Source organism: Phyllostomus hastatus, unplaced genomic scaffold (genome assembly GCF_019186645.2).
Source record: "Phyllostomus hastatus isolate PE091 unplaced genomic scaffold, TTU_PhHast_1.1 phas_scaffold_182, whole genome shotgun sequence".
Taxonomy (NCBI): Eukaryota; Metazoa; Chordata; class Mammalia; order Chiroptera; family Phyllostomidae; genus Phyllostomus; species Phyllostomus hastatus.
In genome coordinates, this window is record NW_025334013.1 from 5,904,405 (window position 1) to 5,926,888 (window position 22,484).

General features: G+C 65.4%; 1 protein-coding gene across 1 annotated transcript in view; it reads left to right on the top strand.

The window, feature by feature from the left end:
• Positions 1 to 18,664, top strand: part of PEX14 (peroxisomal biogenesis factor 14) — a 129,799-nt gene extending 111,135 nt beyond the window's left edge. Inside the window, exons 5-9 of the mRNA XM_045860050.1 lie at positions 8,476 to 8,561; positions 11,404 to 11,506; positions 12,640 to 12,737; positions 15,871 to 15,962; positions 17,547 to 18,664. Coding sequence (XP_045716006.1) covers positions 8,476 to 8,561; positions 11,404 to 11,506; positions 12,640 to 12,737; positions 15,871 to 15,962; positions 17,547 to 17,985 — 818 coding nt within the window. The 3' untranslated portion in view covers positions 17,986 to 18,664. The remainder of the gene's footprint in view (positions 1 to 8,475; positions 8,562 to 11,403; positions 11,507 to 12,639; positions 12,738 to 15,870; positions 15,963 to 17,546) is intronic.
• The last annotated feature ends 3,820 nt before the right edge of the window (positions 18,665 to 22,484 follow it).

Genomic DNA, 22,484 nt, shown 5'->3' on the forward strand with positions numbered 1-22,484 from the left:
TGTATAGAGTTCCCTTTTACTTTGCTGTAGAGGTCACTTTGCAGAGTTGAGATCTGAGCTGCATTCCCAGTTGTTTGTGTGTGTGTGTGGCGTAAGGGGAAGGTCAGGTTTGTTTTCCCCGTGTGGACATCCCCTCGTGCCAGCCCCGCCGTGTGCTCAGAGGACGGTCTTCGTCTCGCCTAGTCCCTGTCTCTTCAGTAAGAACCGTTTGTTCATGTATGCGTGGGTCTGGGTCCGGACTCCTCTCTCTAAAACATCTATCTTTTTGAACAAAGCCGTTGAAGTGCATTTCAGAAATCACAGAGCCCGTTTCCAGCGAGCAGCACAGGGGTTTTCGGTAACTTCACCGGGTGGTGCGACCGCAAGTCGGTCTCAGAGCATTTGTGCCCCCAGGCGAGGCCCCCGGTGCCCGTTCTGCTGCCCCTCGTGCCTGCAGCCCCGGACAGCCACCAGCCGGCCGCACGCTGTGTGACCCTGGTGGCCTGCGCCTTTCACGGAGCGTGACGTTCTTGAGTTTCCTCCGTGATGCGTGTGCAGCAGCACCCTGTCCGGCGGTGGGGACGGGCCTTGCTCTGTCTCTGAGTTCCCCAGTGGGGGTGGGGCGGGGGACATTGAGGCTGTCTGCACTTGGGCCCCGGCAGCCGGGCACCGGGCACCGGGCCGCGAGGAGGCCCCTGTGCAGGTCTGGTGAGGGTGTGAGCGCTCCTTGCTCCTGAGTCGCCGGGCCGCGGGGCAGTGTCCTGTTTCTGGATTCCTCTCAATTCTATCTCATCGGCCTTTTGGAAGTGAAATGTACACACGATAAAACCATTTATTTTTAACTGTACAGTTTAAAAATAAATGGTTTTATCCATTTCACTCCAGTCCAGTCCACTCAGTTTGATGAGTTGTATATGTGAGTCGTAAGTTGTGTAACCAACACTTCGATCACAACACAGAAAAAATTTTAGCGCCCCAAAAGCTTCCTTTCTGCCCTTCACGTCAGCCCTCTCCCCAACTCCCACTCCCTGTCACCCAGCCGTCTCCGTCCCGTCCCCCAGTCCTGCCTCTTAGGAGACCCCTGTGAGCGGGGTCCCACGGCATGGAGTCTTTGTGTCTCCTCCTCACCATGTCACACACACACGTACACACACACACACACACACACACACGTACACACACACAGACAGGGCCAGGCAGTGAGTACTCTAGACTTTGTGAGCTGCGCACATCCCTGTCTCGCCCTCCCCCACCCCCCACCCGTCCCTTGTGTGGACGCCCCACGGTTCGTTCCCTGGCCAGGTCCCGTTTCAGGGCCGCTGCGAACACGGCCGCCATGCACCCACGTGCAGTGTTTACGTGCAGACACGCTCTCCTGTCCTTGGGTAGACACCCAGAGGTGGGACGCTTTCATCGCGCCTTAGCTGTGGGTTCAGCCTCCTGGAGACTGTCGCACTGTTGTTCCAGAGTGGCTGCACCGTTCGACCTTTCCCGAAGCAGCGGCAGATGAGCGTTTCGGAGGCCCCGCGTCCCGGACAGCACTCGGCGCGCTCGGGGCTCACCCTCCGGTGTGCGTGCCCCGGGATCGCCCCGCCCCTTCAACTCGAGTTTCCCTGATGACCGGCAGCGTCACGGCATTCTCCTGAGCTGCTGGCCGTTTGTGCGGCTTTTGTGAAGCGCCTCCTCCAGTCCTTTGCCCATTTTTAAAGTCACCTTGTTTTTTAAATGAACGAATTGTAACCACTATTTGTAAGATCTCTCCAGAAGGTATCCAGCCATGTACTATGAAAAATAGAGACACTTATTGAAGGAGATACAAGACACAAGACACACTGCACATAGGACAGTGATGCCTCAGTCCCCTTCAAAGTAGGCCCCCTGGGACCTCACACAGTTCTTTCTCCCAGTCTCCATCAACTGCCCTGCTATATATTCCTGAATCTCAGCGACGGTCTGAAGTCTCTTCCCTTTCCAAGGTGATTTTAGTTTTGGGAAAAGCCAGAAGTCCCAGGGCGCTAAATCTGGGCTGTGGGGGTGCTGAGTCACCTGGGTGACTGGATGTCTCACCGAGAAACTCTGCACGGGACGCGATGCCTGAGCGGGCACATTGTCGTGATGAAGCTGCCGGTCGCCAGCGGCCCTTGGCTGCGGCCTTGTGACTCACCTGACAGTTCCCACCGAGGTGTGTTGAAGCTTAACGCAGAATTTGGTCAAGATCCATTGCTGTGCTCAGTCATTTTGAATGTGACGGCCACACAGTACACATGCTCACTCAGTGGCATGTACCACCCCCCCGACTAGTATAGTGAGGCCGTCACTGTTCACGCATGCGCATTCCAGTCCACTCGCCTTGGCTGCCGGGTTACATGGATGTCACACAAACCGTTCTTGATATAGTAACAGTGGCTGGACTTTTTCCGGACAGACCTCGTATGTTTCATGGCTACAAGTCCTGCATCAAATACGTTTTGCAGGTATTTTCTTCCGGCCTACGGCCTGCCCTTTCATTTTTCTGGATGGTGTCTGTGGGAAGCAAAAGTTTAAAATGTTGATGATGTACATTTTATCAATATTTTTCCTTTTGTGGTTTATGCTTTTTGGTATCTTAAGATGCCTTTGCTTACCCCAAACTTACAAAGATCTTTTCTGTGTTCTTAAAGAAACCGTCTAGTTTTTGCTTTCTTGTGTAGGTGTGAGGTCCATCTTGAGTTCATTTTTGTGTGCGCAGTGAGGGTCACGGTGCCCCTCCCCCGTTGGTCTCCAGCTGTCTCGGCACTGCTGTCCGTTGACCTGAGAAGCAAGGGCCCCTTTCCGGGCTCTTCGGAATTCGTGCAGTTTAATTAGGGCTCGTGTCTTTAACCTGTGAGAGAGGCTGTAGATGCGCCTCAGCGTCCTTCCTGCCTGATGACGCTGCTGATTGCATCGCAGCTCACGGACGTGGGAAGCTGGTCTTTCCCAGGCGGGCCTGCGCAGGGCCTCGGCCTCGGACGCGACTGCGGGGCTGTTGCCGCTCGGACCTCACCCCACGCTCCGGGCTGGGTCGTCTCTCCGACCGCTGCCAGCCTTCCGCGGCTCAGCCTGTGGTGCCCGTCAGCTGGCCACCGCCTCTCCGTGCATTTCGCTGTGACAAGCACTGACCTGGCGGCCTGGCGTGGGTCCAGGGCCTTGCTGTGCACGAGCCTGTCTTACCAGCTAGGGTTCGGGGCGGCTTTCCAGTGGAGCCCAGGGTGATCTGGGAAGCCAGACGCACCGCCGTGAGGCGTTGGGGCTCCGGCCTTGGTGAGAGTGGGGGGGCCACAGCGGGGCCGGCCGGTGTCCCTGGCCGCCTTGCCCTCTGTGCAGGCTGCCGGACTCCCCTGTTGTCGGCCGGCACTGGGCCGTCTTGGGTGTCCCAGCGGGATGGCTGGGTGGCGGCCTTGGGCTCTGTGTGACGACTCGTGACTGGGTTGTGGTGTCGGCGAGTCCCTGACCCGGTGGTTTCCAGCTCGCCGTGGCTGGGTCGCACGTCTGGGTCCCAGCCCCACGCCCATCCCTGCCTGATGGTGCCTGTTCTCGCCGGTCCGGTGAGAGTTAGTTTCTTGGGAGATGCAGCAAAGGAGTGGAGTGACGCTGGTTTTGTCGGTGCCTGGTGAGGGTGAGGAGCCACGGGGGCAGCGCTTTTCCCCTGGCGTGGCTGCCGCCCCCACGGAGTCACCTGCGAACCCCTGAGGCTGCCGGAGCCCCAGCCGGTTGGTGGGTGCTGCGGGGCGTTGAGGAAGGCATTGTGTTTCAAAGAGCCCTGTGTGCCCGCTCCCTGGGCAGCTGGTCCCCTGACCTCGCTGCAGCCTGAGGCCGAGGGCAGTCCCAGGGACGCCCCGTGGTTTGGGGTGAGGTTGCTGCCACCGCCGCCTGTCTCTCTGTCCTTCCCGAGACACCGGGGGCCTGTGCGGTGACGTGCTGTGCCCTTCGGCGAGCTGGCTTGCCCTGCGCGCCGGGAAGTGCTCTGGAACCGCTGCCCGGCCTTCCGGCCGAGGCCCCGTGCGGCAGGGCCGCGGAGAGTCTGGGTCCTGGACCTGGGCACGGGAGTCCCTGCCCCGGGCTCTTTACGTCTAGCAAAGCTCTGCCGCCACCCGTGGGGCGGCCTGCGCTCCACGAGGAGGACCACTGGGCGGGGTGTGGGTGGAGACGGGGTCTGGTCCCCGTCTGCCTTGTCCGCCGGCGCCCATGTCCGGACTGGAGGCCCGGAGCGTCCCAGCAGCACCTCTCACGTCCCTCGCTCCAGAGCCCAAGCAGAAGCATGGCCCCAGTTTCCGTTCCGGACGGTCGGGAGCACGGCGGGTAGGAGAGGCACACCCAGCTGCAGGAGGTTCCCAGGAGCTCTGCTGGTTCTCGCGTGGGGGCGCGCCCAGCTGCAGGAGGTTCCCAGGCGCTCTGCTGGTTCTCGCGTGGGGGCGCGCCCAGCTGCAGGAGGTCCCCAGGTGCTCTGCTGGTTCTCGCGTGGGGGCGCGCCCAGCTGCAGGAGGTCCCCAGGTGCTCTGCTGGTTCTCGCGTGGGGGCGCGCCCAGCTGCAGGAGGTCCCCAGGTGCTCTGCTGGTTCTCGCGTGGGGGCGCGCCCAGCTGCAGGAGGTCCCCAGGTGCTCTGCTGGTTCTCGCGTGGGGGTGCGCTGGGGGTGGGCAGGTCTGGCCTGGGGGGCAGGGCAGGGCGGACTCCAGGGGTCGTAGCTGGAGGGTCCGGCCCGTCTGGGATCCTGCCGGTGGCTTCCTCAGCAGCTCATCTGAAAGGCACGCAGTGGGCGGGAGTCATCTCCAACCTAGTTTTTCTCTGTCTTCATTTTGCCACAAGACAGAATTGTATCACACATCTCCAAAAGGAGTAAAGTGGCATTTCAGCTTCTCGTCTTTATAGACTCTCTGAACTTTAGGAAAGATCATTCTGGTCCCTTTTCATTAATAATGAAAACCAGGGGGCAATAAAACGTTCTCACTGCAAGCCCGGCGGGAGCGAGGCGCCACGCGGGGGCGAAGGGTGCGGCCGGCAGGGGCCGCAGGTGTCTCTTGGTGTCGGAGGCGGTCAGCGCCGCGGGAAGGCCGGGTCAGCCCTGGGCGAGGCTCTGGTCCTCGGACCCGGAGCTGCTGGCCTCTGTTCAGCTGCAGCCGCGCCGGTGCTGAGGGAGAGGGGCTGAGCTTCTCGGGGCGCGGCGTGTGTGCCGGGGAGGAGGGTCCCACGCACTCGGGGTTCCGGTCCAGTCTCTCGTCGCGGCTGTTCTCCGGTGCGGCGTTTCACAGGTGTTCGCGGGGCTGCTGGTGCGTGTGGGCCTCGGGACACCTGCCTGTTCTGGAGATGCCCTCTCTGAGGGTTTTGGCTGCATAGACGGATGTTCGGGGCGGGGGGGGGGGGTGCGGGCGGACGCCCTCCTGAGCGGTGGCTGTCTGGAAGAGCACGAAGGTTGCCCAGTGTCTTCTCTTTCCCTCCTAGAAACGAACTTGCACTCGATGCTGGGGTTTGCAGCAAGGCAGCCCCAGCAGAGGGGGTCAGGGATGAGCGGGGAGAGAGGCGGGCCAGGGGCGCAGAGCCTCCGGGCTCCCCCGAACCCGCAGTTGTTGTTGTCGCCGGTCTGCGGAGACCCCTGCCGGGTGGGGTGTCACCACAGGTCAGAGCAGCAGAGCGCCCTCCCGGAGACGGCTCCTGAGACGGGACACTGAGTGTCACTGTGCAGCCTGGGGGGAGGGGGGAAGTCCTGGCTCGCTGCAAACCAAACCCAGCTCCATGCACAGATAGATTGTTACATTGATATAAAAGTGAAAAACAGCGGCAAGCCACAGACACCATAAAGCAGAGTCAGAAGAAAAATAAGCGGAAAGAATGTTGTGACTCCTGTCATGGACAAAAGGCTCGTTTCCCTGCCGTGTAGAAAGTTTCTGTGAATTGGTAAAGGAGTGGAGTAGAACTACAGCACACTGGGAAGGAAGCACAGAGGGAAGACGCTCTGTCCTCACTCCTGAGAAGATGATGCAGAGGAAAACTGGAGTGGAGCGCTGTTCTCCCGCTCCCGTGTGGGCTGCCGTCTCCAGCGGGGTGGACCTGCTGTGCCAGGGGTCGGGAGGGGGGCAGGGCTCGTGGGCGTGGCCCGGCCCCGCCCCGTGGGGCGCAGCGCTGCACCGCTCCACAGCGTGGGCACACGGACCCTGGGCCCCGCCTCCTGGGTGTTCACGGTGCAGGCATGCCCGTATGTGTGTGCAGGGTGTAGGCATGTCTGTGCGTGTGTGCAGGGTGCAGACGTGCCCGTACATGTGTGCAGGGCTCGGGCGTGCCTGCGCAAGTGTGCAGGGTGAGGTGCGTGTGCAGTCCCGGGCAGCCGGCGGCCGTGGGTGGCACAGTGAGAGACCGGAATCATCAGACGTCCGTCAGCAGGGAACTGACTGAGTGGGACGCTGAGCAGCTGCAGGAGGAGAAGAAGGGGAATGGGGGGGGAGGGGGGGAAGGGGGGGAAGGGAAACAGTGCGTACCTGTGTCGCCTCACACGCGCGTGAACACTGCTCCGCTGATGAGCAGGGAGCTGCCAGCTGCAGCGGTGGGCGGGGCGAGCCGGTGTGCCGAGGGCTGACCGCGGCCTCTCGGTCACACTGATGCCTGTGCCGCCTGTGCCGCCTGGCCGACCACCGTGAAACCAGAAAGGGAAGTTCAGGGCTGTGGGCAAGGCCACCTGTTGATTGTGTTTCGTGCAGGAGCCGGCGGGGTTGGGCCACCTTGGGAAACTAACTAACGTGCAGCCCACAGGCCGGGCAGGCAGAGGGGGGAGGGGCGCGGTGGCTGAAGAGACTGTTTCAGACTCCTGTCACCCCGAGGCCCAGGGAGGAGGACGTGTCTCCCTCGCCCCCTTGGGGGTCTGTGCCACTCGGAACCCCGCCCCCCCCGCCCCTGCCCATGGTCGGCTGGTCGGCTGCGTGCCAGCAGGCCCTCCTCCCCAAGTGCCACACCCCTGCTGCTGAGCTTTACGGACCGACCCTCCCTGCTCTCCTGGGGTCAGGAAGCGCCAGGATGTGGCAGGTGCCTGAGGAGCTTACAGCCTGGGGGGAGGGGCGGGGGTGCCGTAGCGCATGGGTGTCTGTCCTAAAGGAACCGCTACACCGCGTGCTCCGCTGAGTGCGGCGGGTGCTCTGAGACTCAGACACCACCGCTCTCCCTTCCCCTCCACCCTGCTCCTCGTCACAGCAGCCTGTCTCAGGCGGTGCCTTCCGGGCCACTCCCCTCGGGCACTTTGACCGGTGTCCCGGCAGCCGTGCAGGGGACAGTGGCCTGCGTCCCCGCAGTGGCAGAGCCCGTGGAGGGGTCGAGCACCGCAGTGAGCGGACACTGGGAGTGCAGACCTCCGTGCTTTCCCGCGCACCTCGCGGGGCCGCCGGGGCGCCAGACAAGGCTGCAGACGCGGAAGCACCTTGAGATCGTGCGTGGGACCGGGCGTGCAGTAGGGAACCCCCCGGAACCTGCCCTCTCGTGATGCTGGAGTCATGGGGAGCTTTCGGACGGGCTGTTCTGAAGGGCGCTGGCCGGGAGCCTGCTCCTTCGTGACGGCTGGCTGCCCATTTCCGGGGCTCCCCCAGGACAGCCGCCTGGGGCGCATTTGCACTGGCGCATCCTGGCCCAGTCCCTGCTGCCCTTTGTGGCCCCCCCCCCCCCCCGCCTGCGGCCTGCCCTTGGGGCCACCCCCTGCTTGTGGGTAACACCGGGGCCCCTAGGGCATGCTCTCGGCCAGCCCTGCCTTTCCCACCCTCTCCCTGCCCGGGCAGGCCCAGGTGCGCTCTGTCCTTTGAGCACAGGTCGGCTGCCGTTGCAGGTGCCCGCACCCTGGGCTGCTTTCCCCTGGGACTCGGAGGTCCCGGGTGCGCCTCCTCCCAGGCCCTGCCAAAGACCCCCGGCCCCCTCCCCGCCATCCCGACTCTCCCGTCGCCCTGTTTGGCCCCCGTGTCACTCTGGAGTTAGCCCGTTCCGTCACCCGTGGGTTGTCTCCTCTCCGCCGGTCAGTGGGAAGCAGAGCAGGACAGGCAGGGGCCTCGTCACCACTGCCCTGACTCCCCCGGGCCCCCGACACTGTCGCCCCGACTCCCCCGGGCCCCCGACCCTGTCGCCCCGACTCCCCTGGGCCCCCGACACTGTCGGGCACACAGTCTCCACCCCTCACCCCGCTCTGAGGTGACTCTTAGTGCAGCCCTGCCGGGAGCAGGGCGCGTGGGTGCACGTCTGGGTGCACGTGGGTCTGTGCGTGTCCGCCTCGCGGGTGGACACCGTCTGCTGCCCGATTCCATGGCTGGGACTCGGCCCACCGTGGACACCACACAGCGGGTGCACCTGGCTGGAGGCAGCAGTTCCGGGAGCCTGGAGAGAGGAGGGCAGGCATCTGGCCCGTGGCCCTGACGGTCACGCTGTGTCCTCTGGCTGGAGCTGCTGGCCCCGGCCCCCGGCCCCCAGCAAGGGTGCACGGGCCTCTCCCCCTGAGATGCCGTTTCTCCCACCCGCAGGCCCCGTGGGTTCCCGATGGAGAGATTACAGTGCCTTGGCCATCATCATGGCGGGAATCGCATTCGGCTTCCACCAGCTCTACAAGGTAAGTCCGCCTCCCCCACCTCTCCAGGCACTCAGCGCCAGCCTCCGCCCTCCGGAGCCCCCCGCGCCGCGGCAGGCAGGGGCGCGGCCGTGCACGGGGGCAGACCGTCCCGAGGGACACTTGCGGCCGACTCCAGTCCGGGCCCTGCCCCCACCCAGCGGGTGCGCGTGGCAGGCGCAGACCTCACTTCGTCCACCGGACTTGGCGTCCCCACGGGGCGACTCTGGGCCCGTCGACCCGTAAGCTGTGTCCAGTTCTCGGGACAGTGCCCGGCATGTGCTGGGCAGCCCCGCCTTGAGGGACAGGGCGACAAGGAGGTGATGAGCATGGGCCGTGGAGCCCGGCTGCCCGTGGTGGCCTGGCTCTGCCTTGTGATGGACGTGTGACTGCAGGCTCAGGGGTCTCATCTGTGAAATGGGGACAACAGCACCTTCCCCCCGAGGCTGTGGGGAAGCTCAGAGGTGCGGCCTTGGGCCGTGCTGTGGCCCGGCACATGGGAAGTGCTCGCATGCCCCGGGTTTCCTCCCTTGGTGGTTGAAACTGGGGTGACCTCGCAGAGCCGTACGCGTGGGGTCTACTCTCTGGTCTCCTGCACTCGGTGCCGGCGCCCGGCGACTCCCGGGCTCCCCCGACTCCAGTCGGACCCCGGCACCCGAGGCCGTGGCGCGGCAGAGCCGCAGGCCCGAGGGAGCACCCCCTCCCTTCCTGCCGGACACCGACGAGCAGGTGCGACTCGGGTGGAGGCGGGTGAGCCTTCCTAGAAGGCGCAGAGCCAGGCGGGTCCCCAGGGGACGCCCTCTCCCCTGGTCCGGGACAGAAGCCCCTTTCCTTGCGAGGCCGCCTGCTACCCCCCACCCGCTGCTCGCAGAGTTTTTTCTTTAAAGAATCTTCGTGGTCACCCAAGCTCACTGTTGTCGCCTTCAGCCATGAAACACGTTTCTTCAATGTCGCACCCTCTGGGATTCTTAGTTTTTAACTTAGTACCAAAGCCAACGGTTGAATCGTAGCAGAAGATACTTCTTCCAGGCTAACATCTATTCTTGGAGTTGGAAATTCCCGAGTCAGAAATCCAGAAGAAAAATGCTCTGTGTCCTGGGCCACCCCCTCTGACCGGTGCCTCCCCTCCCCTCGTGTGCGGAAGGCCCCTGTCCCTGTCCCATGGGTCCTATCAGGGACCCATGCGTCACCGGGGAGAACCAGACACGGACACGAGTGTCCGGGCCGCGCTCCGCACTGTCACTCGGCCTCCCGTGGGTGGCCCGGGGTCCCACAGGAGCGGGGAACAGGGTCCGCTGCTTCCAGGAAGCCCCGGTCTCTCCTCTCTGCTTCAGAAAAGAGACGCCGAGAGATCAGGCAGAAAGGTGTCAAGAGGCTTCCCGAAGCATCTGCTGATGGTTTCTTTAGAGCCAAGGAAAGGGAGAGGTGAGCTGCCCTCCGTATTCTGTGAACACCTGACAGTTCAGGCCGGGCAGAGTGTGTCCCTTCCCTTGGCATTTCTGATCTCAGAAGTGGAATTCTCAGTTTGTTGTGTGTGTGAGAAGTTCTTGACTTTTATACTCGGTGAGTTTTCAGCCTGGAGCATAAGGCTGCGTGTGATGAGCGTCAGCTCAGTCGCGGTAATAACGCACTCGGTGGTGGAGAAGCACTTTGCAAAACAGAGGATGCTTCAGCGCGAATGCTCAGTAACGGGTGCCACTGAGGCCCTGGGCCTGGAGCAGGTTCTCCCGCAAACCCCCCCGCCAGAAGCCTTCCCCCCCCCCCCCCCAGCTTGGAGCCCTGAATGGAGAAGTCGCTGCCTGTCGTCCTGTCTGGGTTCCACGTGGAAAGAGAACCTGAGTTCTCCTTGGTCGCGCCGGGCTGCGCGGCGCTCCCTCGTGCCGCTGCTGGCTGCTGGCAGCTGGTCGCACGCCAGGGCCTGAGCTCTGGGTGTCAGAGGGCACGTCCTTCCATCCTGCTCCCCATCGGCCACCCCACTGCCCACCCGCCACCCCTTCCAACCTCAGAGCAGGCCGCAGCGACCAGCCCCGCCCCCCTGCCTTCTTCCCGAATGTTCCGAGGCCTCGTGCTCACAGTCTGGTTGCCCCGCACTCGAGGGCTCCCCCCCATCGCCAGTTTCTTTAGCTTCTGCCCCTTCCCTCCCTTCTGCTCCTGCATGTCGGCCGTGGGGGCGCCTGGCTGCATCTGAGCCGCAGCTGAAGGACGTGTGCTCCGAGGGTTCCAGGCTCGGTGCGGAAAAAGCCGAGGCGACCCCTTCCGACGGCCTCGGAAGACCCATCTGTCTCGCAGGAGAACCAGAGGTCCCAGAACTCCGTTGTGGGCGCTCACGTAGCTTCTCAAGTCACTTCTCTCTCACTTGATTTCCCTGCTCTGTTTCTGAACGGCGACTCAGCCACCTGGTTCCAGGTGTCCCGGGTTCGGGAAAGCGTGCAAACCCGTCCCCCTCACCCTCCCTGGAGCCACCGCCAACAGTGTCACTTTCCTGCGTGACCTTTTACATGGGTGTCTCACAAACTTTCAAAGTAGACTTTTAAATATTTTCGTTACAGAAGTAGTATGTGTAACACCCTTAAGAAAACTAAATAAAAGAACCAAAAAGTTTTTCATCAGGATAAATCAAACGGAATCTACTCGTCCCGGCTCCCCGGGCCCTTGTCCTTATTCAGACAGCTTTTACGTGGTTGGACTCGGTCTCGTAACTGTTGAATATCTTGCTCATTTATGGTGTTTGCTCAGAAAGTTTCCCAAACCCGGGGGTGACAGTGAGGCGGTCCGCGGAAGGAGAGGTTGCTGGACCGTAACCCGGATGCGCCCCCCGCCGCCCTGCTCTCCCCTCTTCTTGCAGAAGTACCTGCTCCCCCTCATCGTGGGCGGCCGGGAGGACAGGAAGCAACTGGAGAGGATGGAGGCCAGCCTCTCGGAGCTGAGTGGCAGCGTGGCCCAGACAGGTAGAGATTAATGACTCCATCAAGCCGCCCCTCCGCGCCTTCCCCGAGCGGCCCCTTCCCGGCCCCTCCCCACTTCCCTCCGTCTCCACTTTGTGTGGTGACTTCATTTATCTGCTCGGAGAATCTGTTCACATTTGCAAATGAAGCCGCCGTCATTTCGGTTTAATTTGAAATTGCTTGTTTACTGTCGGCGCGGCCTCAATTAATTATGTTTTTACGGAAAGGCTCCCAACCTCAGAATATTAATAAGGGGAATAAAATGACAGCCTTTCTAAGGGCTGTAAAGTTCATTTTTAATTTCTGCTTCCATGAGATTTTCAGGGGGGTTTTCAGTTATTTCCCCCTTCCCTCGAAGAATCCACCACAGGGTCAAGAGAGGCTGTAATTACTGTGGCTCCCGGGACCCCGGCCACCTCCTCTGTCATCGACTCCACGGGGCTCACGCTCATTACCCGGGGCCCCCGTGATGGCCTCGATTGGCTGAGACCTGTCGCGCCAGAGGTGGCTTTTCTCCCTGATAAACTTGTTTACTGGAGGGAGGCTCCGAATCTAAAGACTCAGGCGAGCGAGCGAGAGAGAGCGGCTGTCCCAGGCAGCCCGCACACCTCCGGAGTGGCGGCCCCCAGGCCGCCCGACACTGCCCCATGGCTGCGGGGGGGGGGCCCCCCCGGTACCTCGGGCTTGGGCGGGGAGGTCCGCAGGAGCGGTGCCCCGGGTGGGCGGTTCCTGACCACTCCCGAAGAAGGGTGTGGGTGGGGGCACGTCTGTCCTGGGACCAGAGACGTTGCGCATGTTCTGCGCGTGCCGGGGAGGCCTGGGAGAAGAGGGGCGCGGCCATTCCGGAGGTCCCAGAGCCCAGGGAGTCGCCGGCAGGCGTGATTAGAGGGGAGGGGTTCTGGGTGCGCGTGCCATTGACCACGAACCACGACGCGGCGGACAGACGAGGGAGAGAGACGGGAGGGAGGGTAGACGCCGCGCGGGTGGGTACACGGCCCCACAAGCAGACAGACGGCCGGGGCCAGGGCCGTGGCCACAGGTGCTGCAGGGAGGTGAGAGGCTGCAGCTTGAGGGGTGGGGGCCCGTGAGAAGGAGGACCTGCGTGTTTAACAGATGCCCCTGCTCTTCTCTCCCAGTGACTCAGCTACAGGTGACGCTAGCCTCCGTCCAGGAGCTGCTGGTCCAGCAGCAGCAGAAAGTCCAGGAGCTCGCCCATGAGCTGGCCACTGCTAAGGTACTGGTCCCAACCCCGGCCCCTCTGGCCCGGCCCAGCCCGGTGTGACTCCTCACTCCGGCCCTCCTGGTCCAGTTCGAGGCGCTCCCAGGGTCTGGCCGGTGTTTCCCGCACGCTGGTCACGGGACCGGCCCGCACTGCTCTTGCAGAGGGAGGAAGGGGGCTTCAGCGACAGGGGCCGTCCCCTCTGCCTCCCTGTCACCTGCCCGTGGGAGGAAGGAAGAGCAGCTCTCTGCCGGTCCTTCGGTGGGAGCGCACGCCCCAGCTCTGGGGGCGGGCCGTGTGGGCGCACAGCGGCCTCCACGTGCAAGTTAGGTCACAGGTCACAGGTCACAGTTGCCGGGAGTGCCTGGGGGAGGGGGGAGGGTGGGCCAGGCGCTGGGCTGAACTCTGTGGTGAGGCCCTAAGCCCGGGGTGAGTGGCCCCAGCAGAGCCTGGTGCCAGCTGGGGTTGGTGGGGCGGCTGCCGTGGCTCTCGTCTGAAACCTAAAGCCCCTTGGTCACCGCAGACCCTGGGGTCAGGCGGGGGCCTGGATGGAAGCCCCCCTCTGCCCCAGGCTGGCCGTGTGACAGCAGGCAAGTTGCTCAGCCTCTCTGGGCCCTTGTTTCCTGCTCTGTAACACGGAGCTGTGACGGCGCTTCCTCCATCGTCTTCACCTGCTCAGGACGGTGCCCGGCTGCAGGCGGCCCCCGGGACCGCAGGCTCTGGCCTGGCTTCCGCGGGTGTGTGGCCAGGCTGCTCCTGGGCCTGGTGCCGGACAGACGGGCCCGGGGGACGTCCGCTGTCCTCCCCGCTGCATCCCCGTCTCCCGTCGGCTTTGGGCTGCACCCCCCCCAACTCTGAGCCTGTGGAGGGCCCGCCCTGCTGGCTCTCCCAGGGGGCCCCACCCCAGCGCAAAACACTCCCACCTTCAGTATTTGCAGAAACCCAGCAGAATGGGGATCTTCCCATTCCCCATGCGATCTGGGGTGCCTCCTGTGAAGAGGGTCCTTCCTTGAGAATCCCCTCCTCAGATGCCCCCACCGGGGGGGCTGCCTGCACTTCCTCCTCAGATGCTGCGGTTGCCGGGTGGGTGGTGCCCCTGCCTCTGCCTGCTCTCGGAGGGCGAGTGGCCCGTGAAGCATGCGCCCCCCTGAGGCCCGTTAGGGCCCGCCCCACGCTCCTCTATTATCTTCTGGAGCGGTGGCCTGCTAATGGCCAGAAGCCATTCCGGAAATTAGAAAACTGTTCTCAGACCTTCACCATTAAGATTAAGAGCACATGTTGCGCTTTGAGAGGGGAGGGGGCCGGGATGGTGCCCGGTCCCTGGTGCTCGTTCCTCGGCCGGTCCCCCGCCCGGCCCGGCCCTGCCCCTCCGTGTCGCCCGCGCTAGAGCGCGGCTCGCTGGTTTGCTGCCCGCACCCACATGTGTGAGGGCCGGTCACCCCATAAACCAGAGACACGGAGCTGTGTTTTCTCAGCTGTAATATGAGTTTTTATATCTGGCTTCCAAGCTCCTACTGAAGCACTGTAAAAAATTAAAAAGAAGAGCATTAAGTAATTAAAAAAACCTACATAAAACTGAGGGCTGGGAGTTTTCTACAACTGTTTTTTAAAGAGACTGGCTAAAAAGCCCCAGATGTCAGATTTTATTTCTAAACCCTGGCATCTGGCACCATATGCGTTTGGAAATTTGAGTCCTTTGTAGGCCGGTGAGTGGAAATTGCTCCCTTGTTAATGGGCTGCTATGGCTTTCAAGGTTTCGGAGCAGCCAGAACAGCGGCTCCTGGGCCTGTGCCGCCTGGTGGTCTGGCGCGGGGGCCCTGGGGGGCTGCCTGCGGGCGGGCGGTGGGTGTCGGGGAGCACGCTCCGACACTGCCGGGCTGCTCCTTCCCGAGCCCCAGGACCCTCCTGCAGAAGTGTGGGGGGGGGGGCCTCGCGGTCGGCAGGAAGTGGGGGGGGCCCCCCACCTGCCAGCCCAGGCCCCCGTGTTCTCCCGCACTCACTGCGGCATCTCCTCTGGCCAGGGCAGCGTTGTCAGGGCAGCAGGGACCTTGCACGGGGACGTGTGCACTTGCAGCGCCCCCCAGAGTGGCCCCCGCCCACCTGCGGCCCCCCCCCCCGGAGCCGGCCCACGAACACTGCATACTTCATAGGCGGCTTGGCCGCGGACCGCTGCCCCTGGGAGGGACCGCTGACCTCCTGTCCTCCCTCCCTCCCGGCTGGGTTTGCCAGAGAAGGCGGTTCCCTGCAGTTTACGCGGGGGCTGCCCCCCTCGGAGGGAAGGGTGTGCGTGGGGTCACTCGGCTCTTTCTCCCGCGGGCCCTCCCGGGGGCAGGACTCGGAGTCCCGGGGCGGCTCCTTCGCTGAGCCTGCCGGGTCACGCCAGAAGTGTGGCCGTGGGCCTGTGGCCTGGTGTAGCGGACAGCGGGGCGCACTTCGGGGCCTGACCTTGCAGAGCCAGGGCCGCGGCCTCCGAGCAGCTGGGGACATGCCCCGGGTGAAGCCGTCTGCTGGGCCGGCTGGCGACCGAGCGGAGCAGCGGGCGGGCGGGCGGCGGCGGGCTCCCTGCCCCTCCCAGGCGGCTGTGGGGCCAGGCTCTGGCACCTGTGGGGGGAGGCAGCCGCCCACCTCCGCCCCCGAGCTCTCTTCTGCAGGGAGAGGGGCTGGAGGTGAATCGTGCTGGGGCATTTCAGACACACCTGGCAGAGGGGCCGTGCAGCGAGCCCCGGCCCCCACAGCCGCCGCTGCCGCTCCAGCCAGTCCTGCCGCGCCCCTGCCCGCACCCCTGCCCGCACCCTCGCCACACGGACGCACTCCGCACACTGGGGTTTGTGCCCCTGAATGATGTGGGCTCTCTTGTCACTGTGTCCTTTGGTTTCACGGGACCAGAGTGCCGTCATCACACTAAACACACGTCAGGGTCCTTCGTCTGTCCGGAAAGCCAGCCAGAGCTGTGGGGACGTCCGTCGTTGACACGGAGTCCCGTGCAGGCAGACCCCTGTGTGGGCAGTGGCGGAGCCTTCCTGAGGCATCACCAGGCTGGTGCCCGGGACATGGAGTGACCCGGCCGCCCCAGCCCCCTGGGCTCCGTGGGCGGGAAGCGGGACCGGCCGCCCTGATCCCTGCTCCCCTGTGTGATCCCTGCTCTCAGGCCACCACATCCACCAACTGGATCCTGGAGTCCCAGAACATCAACGAGCTCAAGTCGGAAATCAACTCCTTGAAAGGTCTCCTGTTGAATCGGTAGGTAGGCGCGGAGGAGGCAGGGCTTCTGCTCTGCCCTCAGCCTGGGGCTGAGCTGAGCTTGGGGCTGGTCTGGCTCGGGGTGGGGAAGTGGGGGCAGGGCGGGGTGCACCGCCCCAGGGACCCCAATGGAGCTGCGGGGTGTGGGCACTGCGTTTGGGAATCTTTCAGGCTTCCCCTTTCCCTCCCTGGGGGCCCTCCTTTCCCAGTCCCAGGTGGCCGCCTGCAGCGTCCATGACAGTTTCTGAAGTTCACCCATGCCCCAGCCCTGTCAGGGTCTGGTCAGGAAGGCAGGATCTCGGGCAGAGAGCACCCCGTGTCCGGCAGGCAGGGCCACCTCCGTTCCACCCCGAGCCCCAGCTGGACCACTCAGGGACCTCTGGGTCCCAGCGAAGTTCCCCGCAGAGGGCCAGGGCTCCTTCGTTCGGAGGTCCTGTGAACCAACAAGACGGGGGCAGAAGCGTGCCCCTCCCCCGGCCTTAGGTCGCACCACCCCCCCCCCCCCGCCCCCGCACCCTGCAGGGCTTGCCTGGGATGGGCGGCTTTAAAGGAGGAAGGGGCTGTGTCCAGGGACGCAGCAGGGTCGGTTGGTCACTCCACCTGCGGGGCTCCAGGTCAACCCTCGTGCGGCTCACGCTGGGCTGCAGGCCCGGGGTTTGGTGGGGCCGTGTGAGGTGGTGCGGAGGGTGGCTCGGGGCCGGGGGTGGTCACAGGGAGACCCCCGTGTTTCCCGGCCGAGGAGGCAGGAGCTCTGAGGCAGGGGACAGAGAGCAGGCGCCGGCTGGTGGTGCTGGTGGTGCTCCTGGGCCTTGACCACGCGCTCGCCACGCCGCAGGTCTGCGGAGGGAGAGCCGCCCGGCCCTGCTGGGGGAGCACTGGGCAGCCAGGGTAGCCGGGGAGCGGGCCTTTGTCCGCTGGGCTCAGGCAGAGGGAGAGACGGCCCCTGTCCCACAGCTTGATTTGCAAGCCGTTGCCCAGAAGACCCGACCTCTCAGGTCCCTCCTGGGCCTGGCCTTGGGCGGGCGGGCTGCGGGCCCGGTGCCCAGGGCGGGAGACGGGTGGGTCACAGGCTTCCCTGTAAGTGTCGAGCGCAGAGGCTTTCTGAGAAAGTGCCCAGAGCCACCCTCCTGGGCCTGAGGTCTCAGAGCCGGAGCAGCGCCCGCCCCGCCCTTTGCAGAGCTGCAGACAGTCAGAGTCAGGGGCCCAGGTCTTCGGGGTCCCAGCTCTCTGGCTCCCCGCTCTCTCCCGTGCGGTGGGTGGACAGTGCGAGGACGGTGGTGGGGGGCACCCTGCACACGTCAGGGCCCCGGCGGGGCTGACCAGCGGCTGTGAGGGAGGGATGCCAGGGGTGCCCTGAGCGGGCGGGGCGCTCTGCAGGCAGCCCGCGTCTCAGCTGCCCTAACCTCCCAGGGGCCTCGTGTCCGTGAGGGCAGGGCGGGAGGGAGCGGAGGGGGCCGACAGAGCTCATCCCTGTCCCCTGCTCCAGGGGTGGGGGGGGGGTGCCGTCCGGAGCAGGTGGGGTCAGGGCAGAGGGGCGGGAGCCCCAGGACGCTGTCACCACCTGCCCCCCCCTCCCTCCTGCAGGAGGCAGTTCCCGCCCTCCCCGTCGGCCCCCAAGATCCCGTCCTGGCAGATCCCGGTCAAGCCGCCGTCGCCCTCCGGCCCTGCCGCTGGGAACCCCCACAGCAGCAGCGACATCTCGCCGGTCAGCAACGAGTCCAGCTCGTCCTCGCCCGTGAAGGAGGGGCACAGCCCCGAGGGCTCGGCGGCCGCCTGCCACCTGCTGGGGCCCCAGGAGGAGGGCGAGGGGGTGGTGGACGTCAAGGGCCAGGTGCGGATGGAGGTGCAGGGCGAGGAGGAGAAGCGGGAGGACGAGGAGGACGAGGACGTGAGCCGCGTGGACGAAGAGGACCGCCTGGGGGTGCAGCGGGAGGACCGCCGGGGCGGGGACGGGCAGATCAACGAGCAGGTGGAGAAGCTGCGGCGGCCGGAGGGCGCCAGCAACGAGCACGAGCGGGACTAGGCCCCGGGGCGTGGGGCGCCGTGGCCCTGCCCCCCCACCCCCCAGCCGCTCTCACCTGCTCCTTCCCGAGCGCGGCCCCCGGCAGGCAGCCTTGGCCTTGTTCTCAGGCCGAGGGCCCGGTCCCCTGGACCCATGTCCCGTCCAGGTGTGTCCGCCGAGCGTCCTAGCTAACCCGCAGCGAGCATGACAAGGGGTAGCTCTGACCTGACTCCTGACCCTCTTGGTGGGGGGAGCTGCGTTGACCAGTGTCTGCTGCCCCGCCTCCTCCCCGGCCCCCGGCTCTCAGTTCGCTTCTGGCCGGGGGCCTCGGGCTCTGGCCGTGCCCTCACGGCGCCTTTCTCCGGGCGGGCGAGGGCCTCCCGGGCCCCGCAGCCGGGCCCGCCCGCCCGCCCGCCCGATGCTGCCCGATGCCGCCCTCCGCCTGCCCCAGCCCCACCAGGCCCTGTCGCCCCGCGCCCACGAAGTCGCACTGCGCTTGTGACTGTCACCTGCCGTAGCGGCTCGGCCACACCCCCGCGGTGAGGAGTGGCCGTCCCCCCCACGGGGGCGCCAGGCCTGGGGGCCTTCCTGTCTGTCCTCCCCAACCGGGGACACACGCCCCTCTGTGTGATCAGGCCCAGATCGGAACGAGAGGAGCAGCTGTACATAACTGTAATAAAGATGACTTGTCACTATTTAACCCCCGCCCGCGGCTCCCTGTCTGCTCGTGGCGCCCAGTGCCTGGGGGGCGGGTCCCGGCCGAGGCCGGGCCAGGTGCGCCCTGGGGGGGCCCTGGAGGGGTGGGGGTGGGGGGGCTGGGCCGGGGCAGGGCTCCCCCGCTGCTGCCCGAGCCCGGGGGCCTCGCCCCGGCCCCGCGTGCCCGCTGAAGGGCGACAGCGCCGCAGGGGGAGAAGGGACCGCGTGTTACTGTATATAGACCTGCCGTGAAGTGTGATGAGCTCTCCTTCCTTAAATGGTGCGCGCTCCCAGGAGAGCGTCTCTCTCGCTTGCCCTTCCTCCCCCGTCCCCTCTCCCTCTCGCCCTCCCTGCCTCCCTTTAACCTTCACACGGCATCTGGCTGCGCCCGGGGAGCCTCCGCGCCCCGCCGCCCGCAGGGCGGGCTAGTGTGGGGACGCCCGGTCAGGCCTGGGGGTCTTGTGCGAGCGCGGAGGCTTCGGAGACAGTGCGGGCCCCGCTGGCCGCCGTGGGGGCGGAGCCCTGCAGGGGTGCGCACCCTCCTCGGGCACGCCTCGCGGGCCCCCCCCAGCCTCTGGCCGCCGCCACCCGGCCCCATGAGGGAGGAAGCCAGGGGCCGGAGGCTCGGTGACTTGGCACTGGGGCTGTTTGGTCCCGGAAACAGTTCACCTCCTGCGGAGCCCCCCGCTGGGGGCTCGGGGCCCAGTCCCCTCCCCGGGCAGCAGACACCTTCCTGACTGCGGCCCCAGGCCACCACAGATGTGCCACGGACGTGCCAGGTCGTGGTGACCGGGGCCGCTCCTTGACCTGAGTGCCGTCACCCCCCCCCCCCCCCCCAGCCCGGCCCCTCAGGCTTTGTCTTTGATGCCCACGATCTCCCGTGACAACCCTGCACTCTGCCCTCCCGCCACGTGACTCCTGGGGACAAGCAGAGCCCACGCTGAGTCACCGCTGCCTCCCTGCTGTCCCCAGAGACGCCGGGGTGCTCGGTCCCCTGGGCCGCCCGCCAGCCTGCGGTGGACGAGGACCCCCCGGGCCCGGGAGCCAGGGGAGCAGACCTGACACAGACGGGCGGAGGACTGGAGGCCGGTCTGGAGCGCCCTCGCCTCCACGGGGATGGGCCTCGGGGGGACGGGGTTTCTGCCCTCTGACCCCTAGTCCCGCATGGGCGGTCAGGGGGTCTCCCCCTTGGGCTCGAGGGCCATTTATCATCATCCCTAGTTTTCCAGAGGCTCGTCCTGCAGGGGGACCAGACGGGGGGACCAGGAGGCAGGTGGCTTGGCGTGGAAACAGCAGCCAGGAGAGGCCAGAGGCTGCCCTGGGGCCTTGCCCTCCAGCGGGCAGGGCTGCCGCTGGGGCTCAGCGGGCTTGTGGGGCCCCAGGGTGGGTGCGGAGAAACCTGCGCCCAGGGCCGCCGGCCCCGCAGGTCCCGAGCGCGGGTGTTGGCTTTTGAGGACAGAGCGCCTGGCCTGCTGTCAGGGAGAAAACACCCCTCCCCAAAACGGCGTGAGCGCTGCCTAATAAAGGCAGCGCTGGACGGAGGGAAACAGCCCTTTGAAAAAAAGCCTTTCATTAGAAAAATAATGCATTTCATCCAAATAAGGTAAAAATATTTGGAAAGGGGCAGAAGTGAGCAGCAGGCAGCGCCTGTCAGGCCCTTTCTGGAAGGGGAGATTATTAGACCCAATTACAGCGTATTTTTGTGAAGCGTCTCTCGGGAACTCGCTTGCCTGCCCCGCGCCGGGGGCTGCGGGGCACCCTCCTGGCCCGGCCCCCGCCGCCAGCCCGGTGCTCCTGGGTTTGCGGCGCCCCCCGCAGGCGGGGCCCCAGGGAGCCTCTCTGCCACCCTGTGGCCGGCCCCCCTCCACACGGGGTTCCTGGGACCCCAAGCTGGGAAGGGGAGGGTCCTGCCTGGGGCGGGTGCTGTTCTGCGGCGGACGCCCCGTCGGATGTTTAGGGGGGACAGAGTAAAGCCCCCCCCCCGCGCACCGCCCACGTGGCTCCCTGGGTACAGGTGTGCTCACGGGCGAGCGCACCAGTCTGTCTCCTTTTACATAAAGAGGGGAAAGTCCTCCTCAGCGTCTTGTGACCTGCGTGTCCCGATGAAAGCGAGTCCTGTGTCCTTGGGTGCTCACACCAGGTGGGAGCGGGAGGTTCCCTAGAGGCTCCCCCTGGCCCTCGGTGCCCAGGCGGGACCCTGCGGTGCTGGTCCTGCAGCCCAGAGCCTCCCTCCCCTGCTGTGGACTGCCCCGCCCGGCCCAGCCCCGCCCCAGCCCCGCCCCCACCTCTGCCCTGTCCCCTCCCACCCAGCCCTGCCCCTGCCGAGCCCTGGCCCTGCACCGGAGCCCGAGGAGGAAGGGCAGGCAGGAGACATTTTCTGCAGGCCTGATGGTCATCCTCAGGAGTTTACTTCATCCTTAGTGTTTCTTGGTCTGTCTGCTCAAAGTCACTTCTGCCAAGGCACCCAGCGCGGGCCTGGGGGCCTAGACAGGGCGAGGGCACAGGTGCCAGTGAGACCCTGCAGGTGGGGCGGCTCCAGCCCGTGGTGTCGTGCTCCCCTGGGGGTCAGCCCGAGTCCTGGCGGGCCCCTCCTTGCCCTTGCCGAGACTCTGGCCCCTGCCCTCCCCCCTGCCGGGGGCAGTGACGAGACAGGTGGTGGTGCTGTGTGACCGCCACCTTCACGCACGCACGCACGGGCTGCCCCGCCCGCCCCCTAGGCTGTGTCTCGGGGCAGGTCCGCAGTCTCCAGCACCCCGTGGGGCACCTTCCCCTGAACCGTGCATAGTTCACTTTCATCGAGCACTTAGAAGTGTGATCCTTCCAGGAGGGGAGAGAGACTTCATAATCTGATCTGGAGAACACCCGAAGCCTCTTCCTGGCAAGCGCTGAAAGCCTCTGCGGTTCTCAATGCACCTTGGAAGCTCGGGCTCCCCTCCCCCCCCCCCCCCCGCCCCGCAGCCCCGGGAGAGCAGTTCCCCGGGGTCAGCAGTGCTGCGGCGCCCGGGAGACCCCTGCGTGGCCGCCGAGCCTCGGAGGCTGTGGACAGAGCCAAAGCCTCCCCAGGCTGGGGGTCCCTCCCCCAGTAGCTGGGGTTTGGGGTGCACAGCAGGAGAAGCAGGTGGGCCGGGCTGCTTGCTGCAGCGCCCTCTGCCCCCTGTGCGGGCTGTGGGCCTGTCCCGGAGGGGGTGGGGCCTCCCCCCTTGCAGGGTGGCACAGGCCTGGCCCTGGTCGTCCCCAGCGAGACCCCCAGGGCTGCTACCCACTGTGCCCCCTGAAGATGCACCACTGACTGGGGTAGCAGCACTTCGTCTGCCACCCCCTGTGCCCTGGCCGTGGGCCAGGGCCCTCTCGTGCAGGGGGATGGACGAGCTCCCTTTGCCCAGGCAGACCGGGTGTGCCGGCTCCCCAGCCTCTGGTCCAGGTGGGCGGGATGGAGCAAGGCCCCCGCGGGTGACTCAGCTGGAGCCCGTGCAGCTGGGCCTGGTTCCTGCCAAGAGGTTTCGAAAGTCTTGAATTTGCCCCAGTTTGGGTGTAGGAGCATCACAGCTACTTAAACCCCAGGATGAAAGCATGCTTCACGGCATCTCCCACTGAGTCCAGCAAGCCCCAGGGGGTGCTGTGGGGTGTCCCTGGGCAGTGGGGGGGGACACCATCCCAGCTGCAGGCCCCTTCCTCCCGGTGGGTGACACAGGCTCTGAGCAGGAGCCCCCCCCCAGTGGGTGTGGTGGGTGCTTTTCCCCCGGGCCAGTGCCTGGGAGTCGAGATGGTGGGCCCTGATGATTAGGAGGGCCCGGGCCCTGTCTGTCTACCGTGTGTGGATCTGC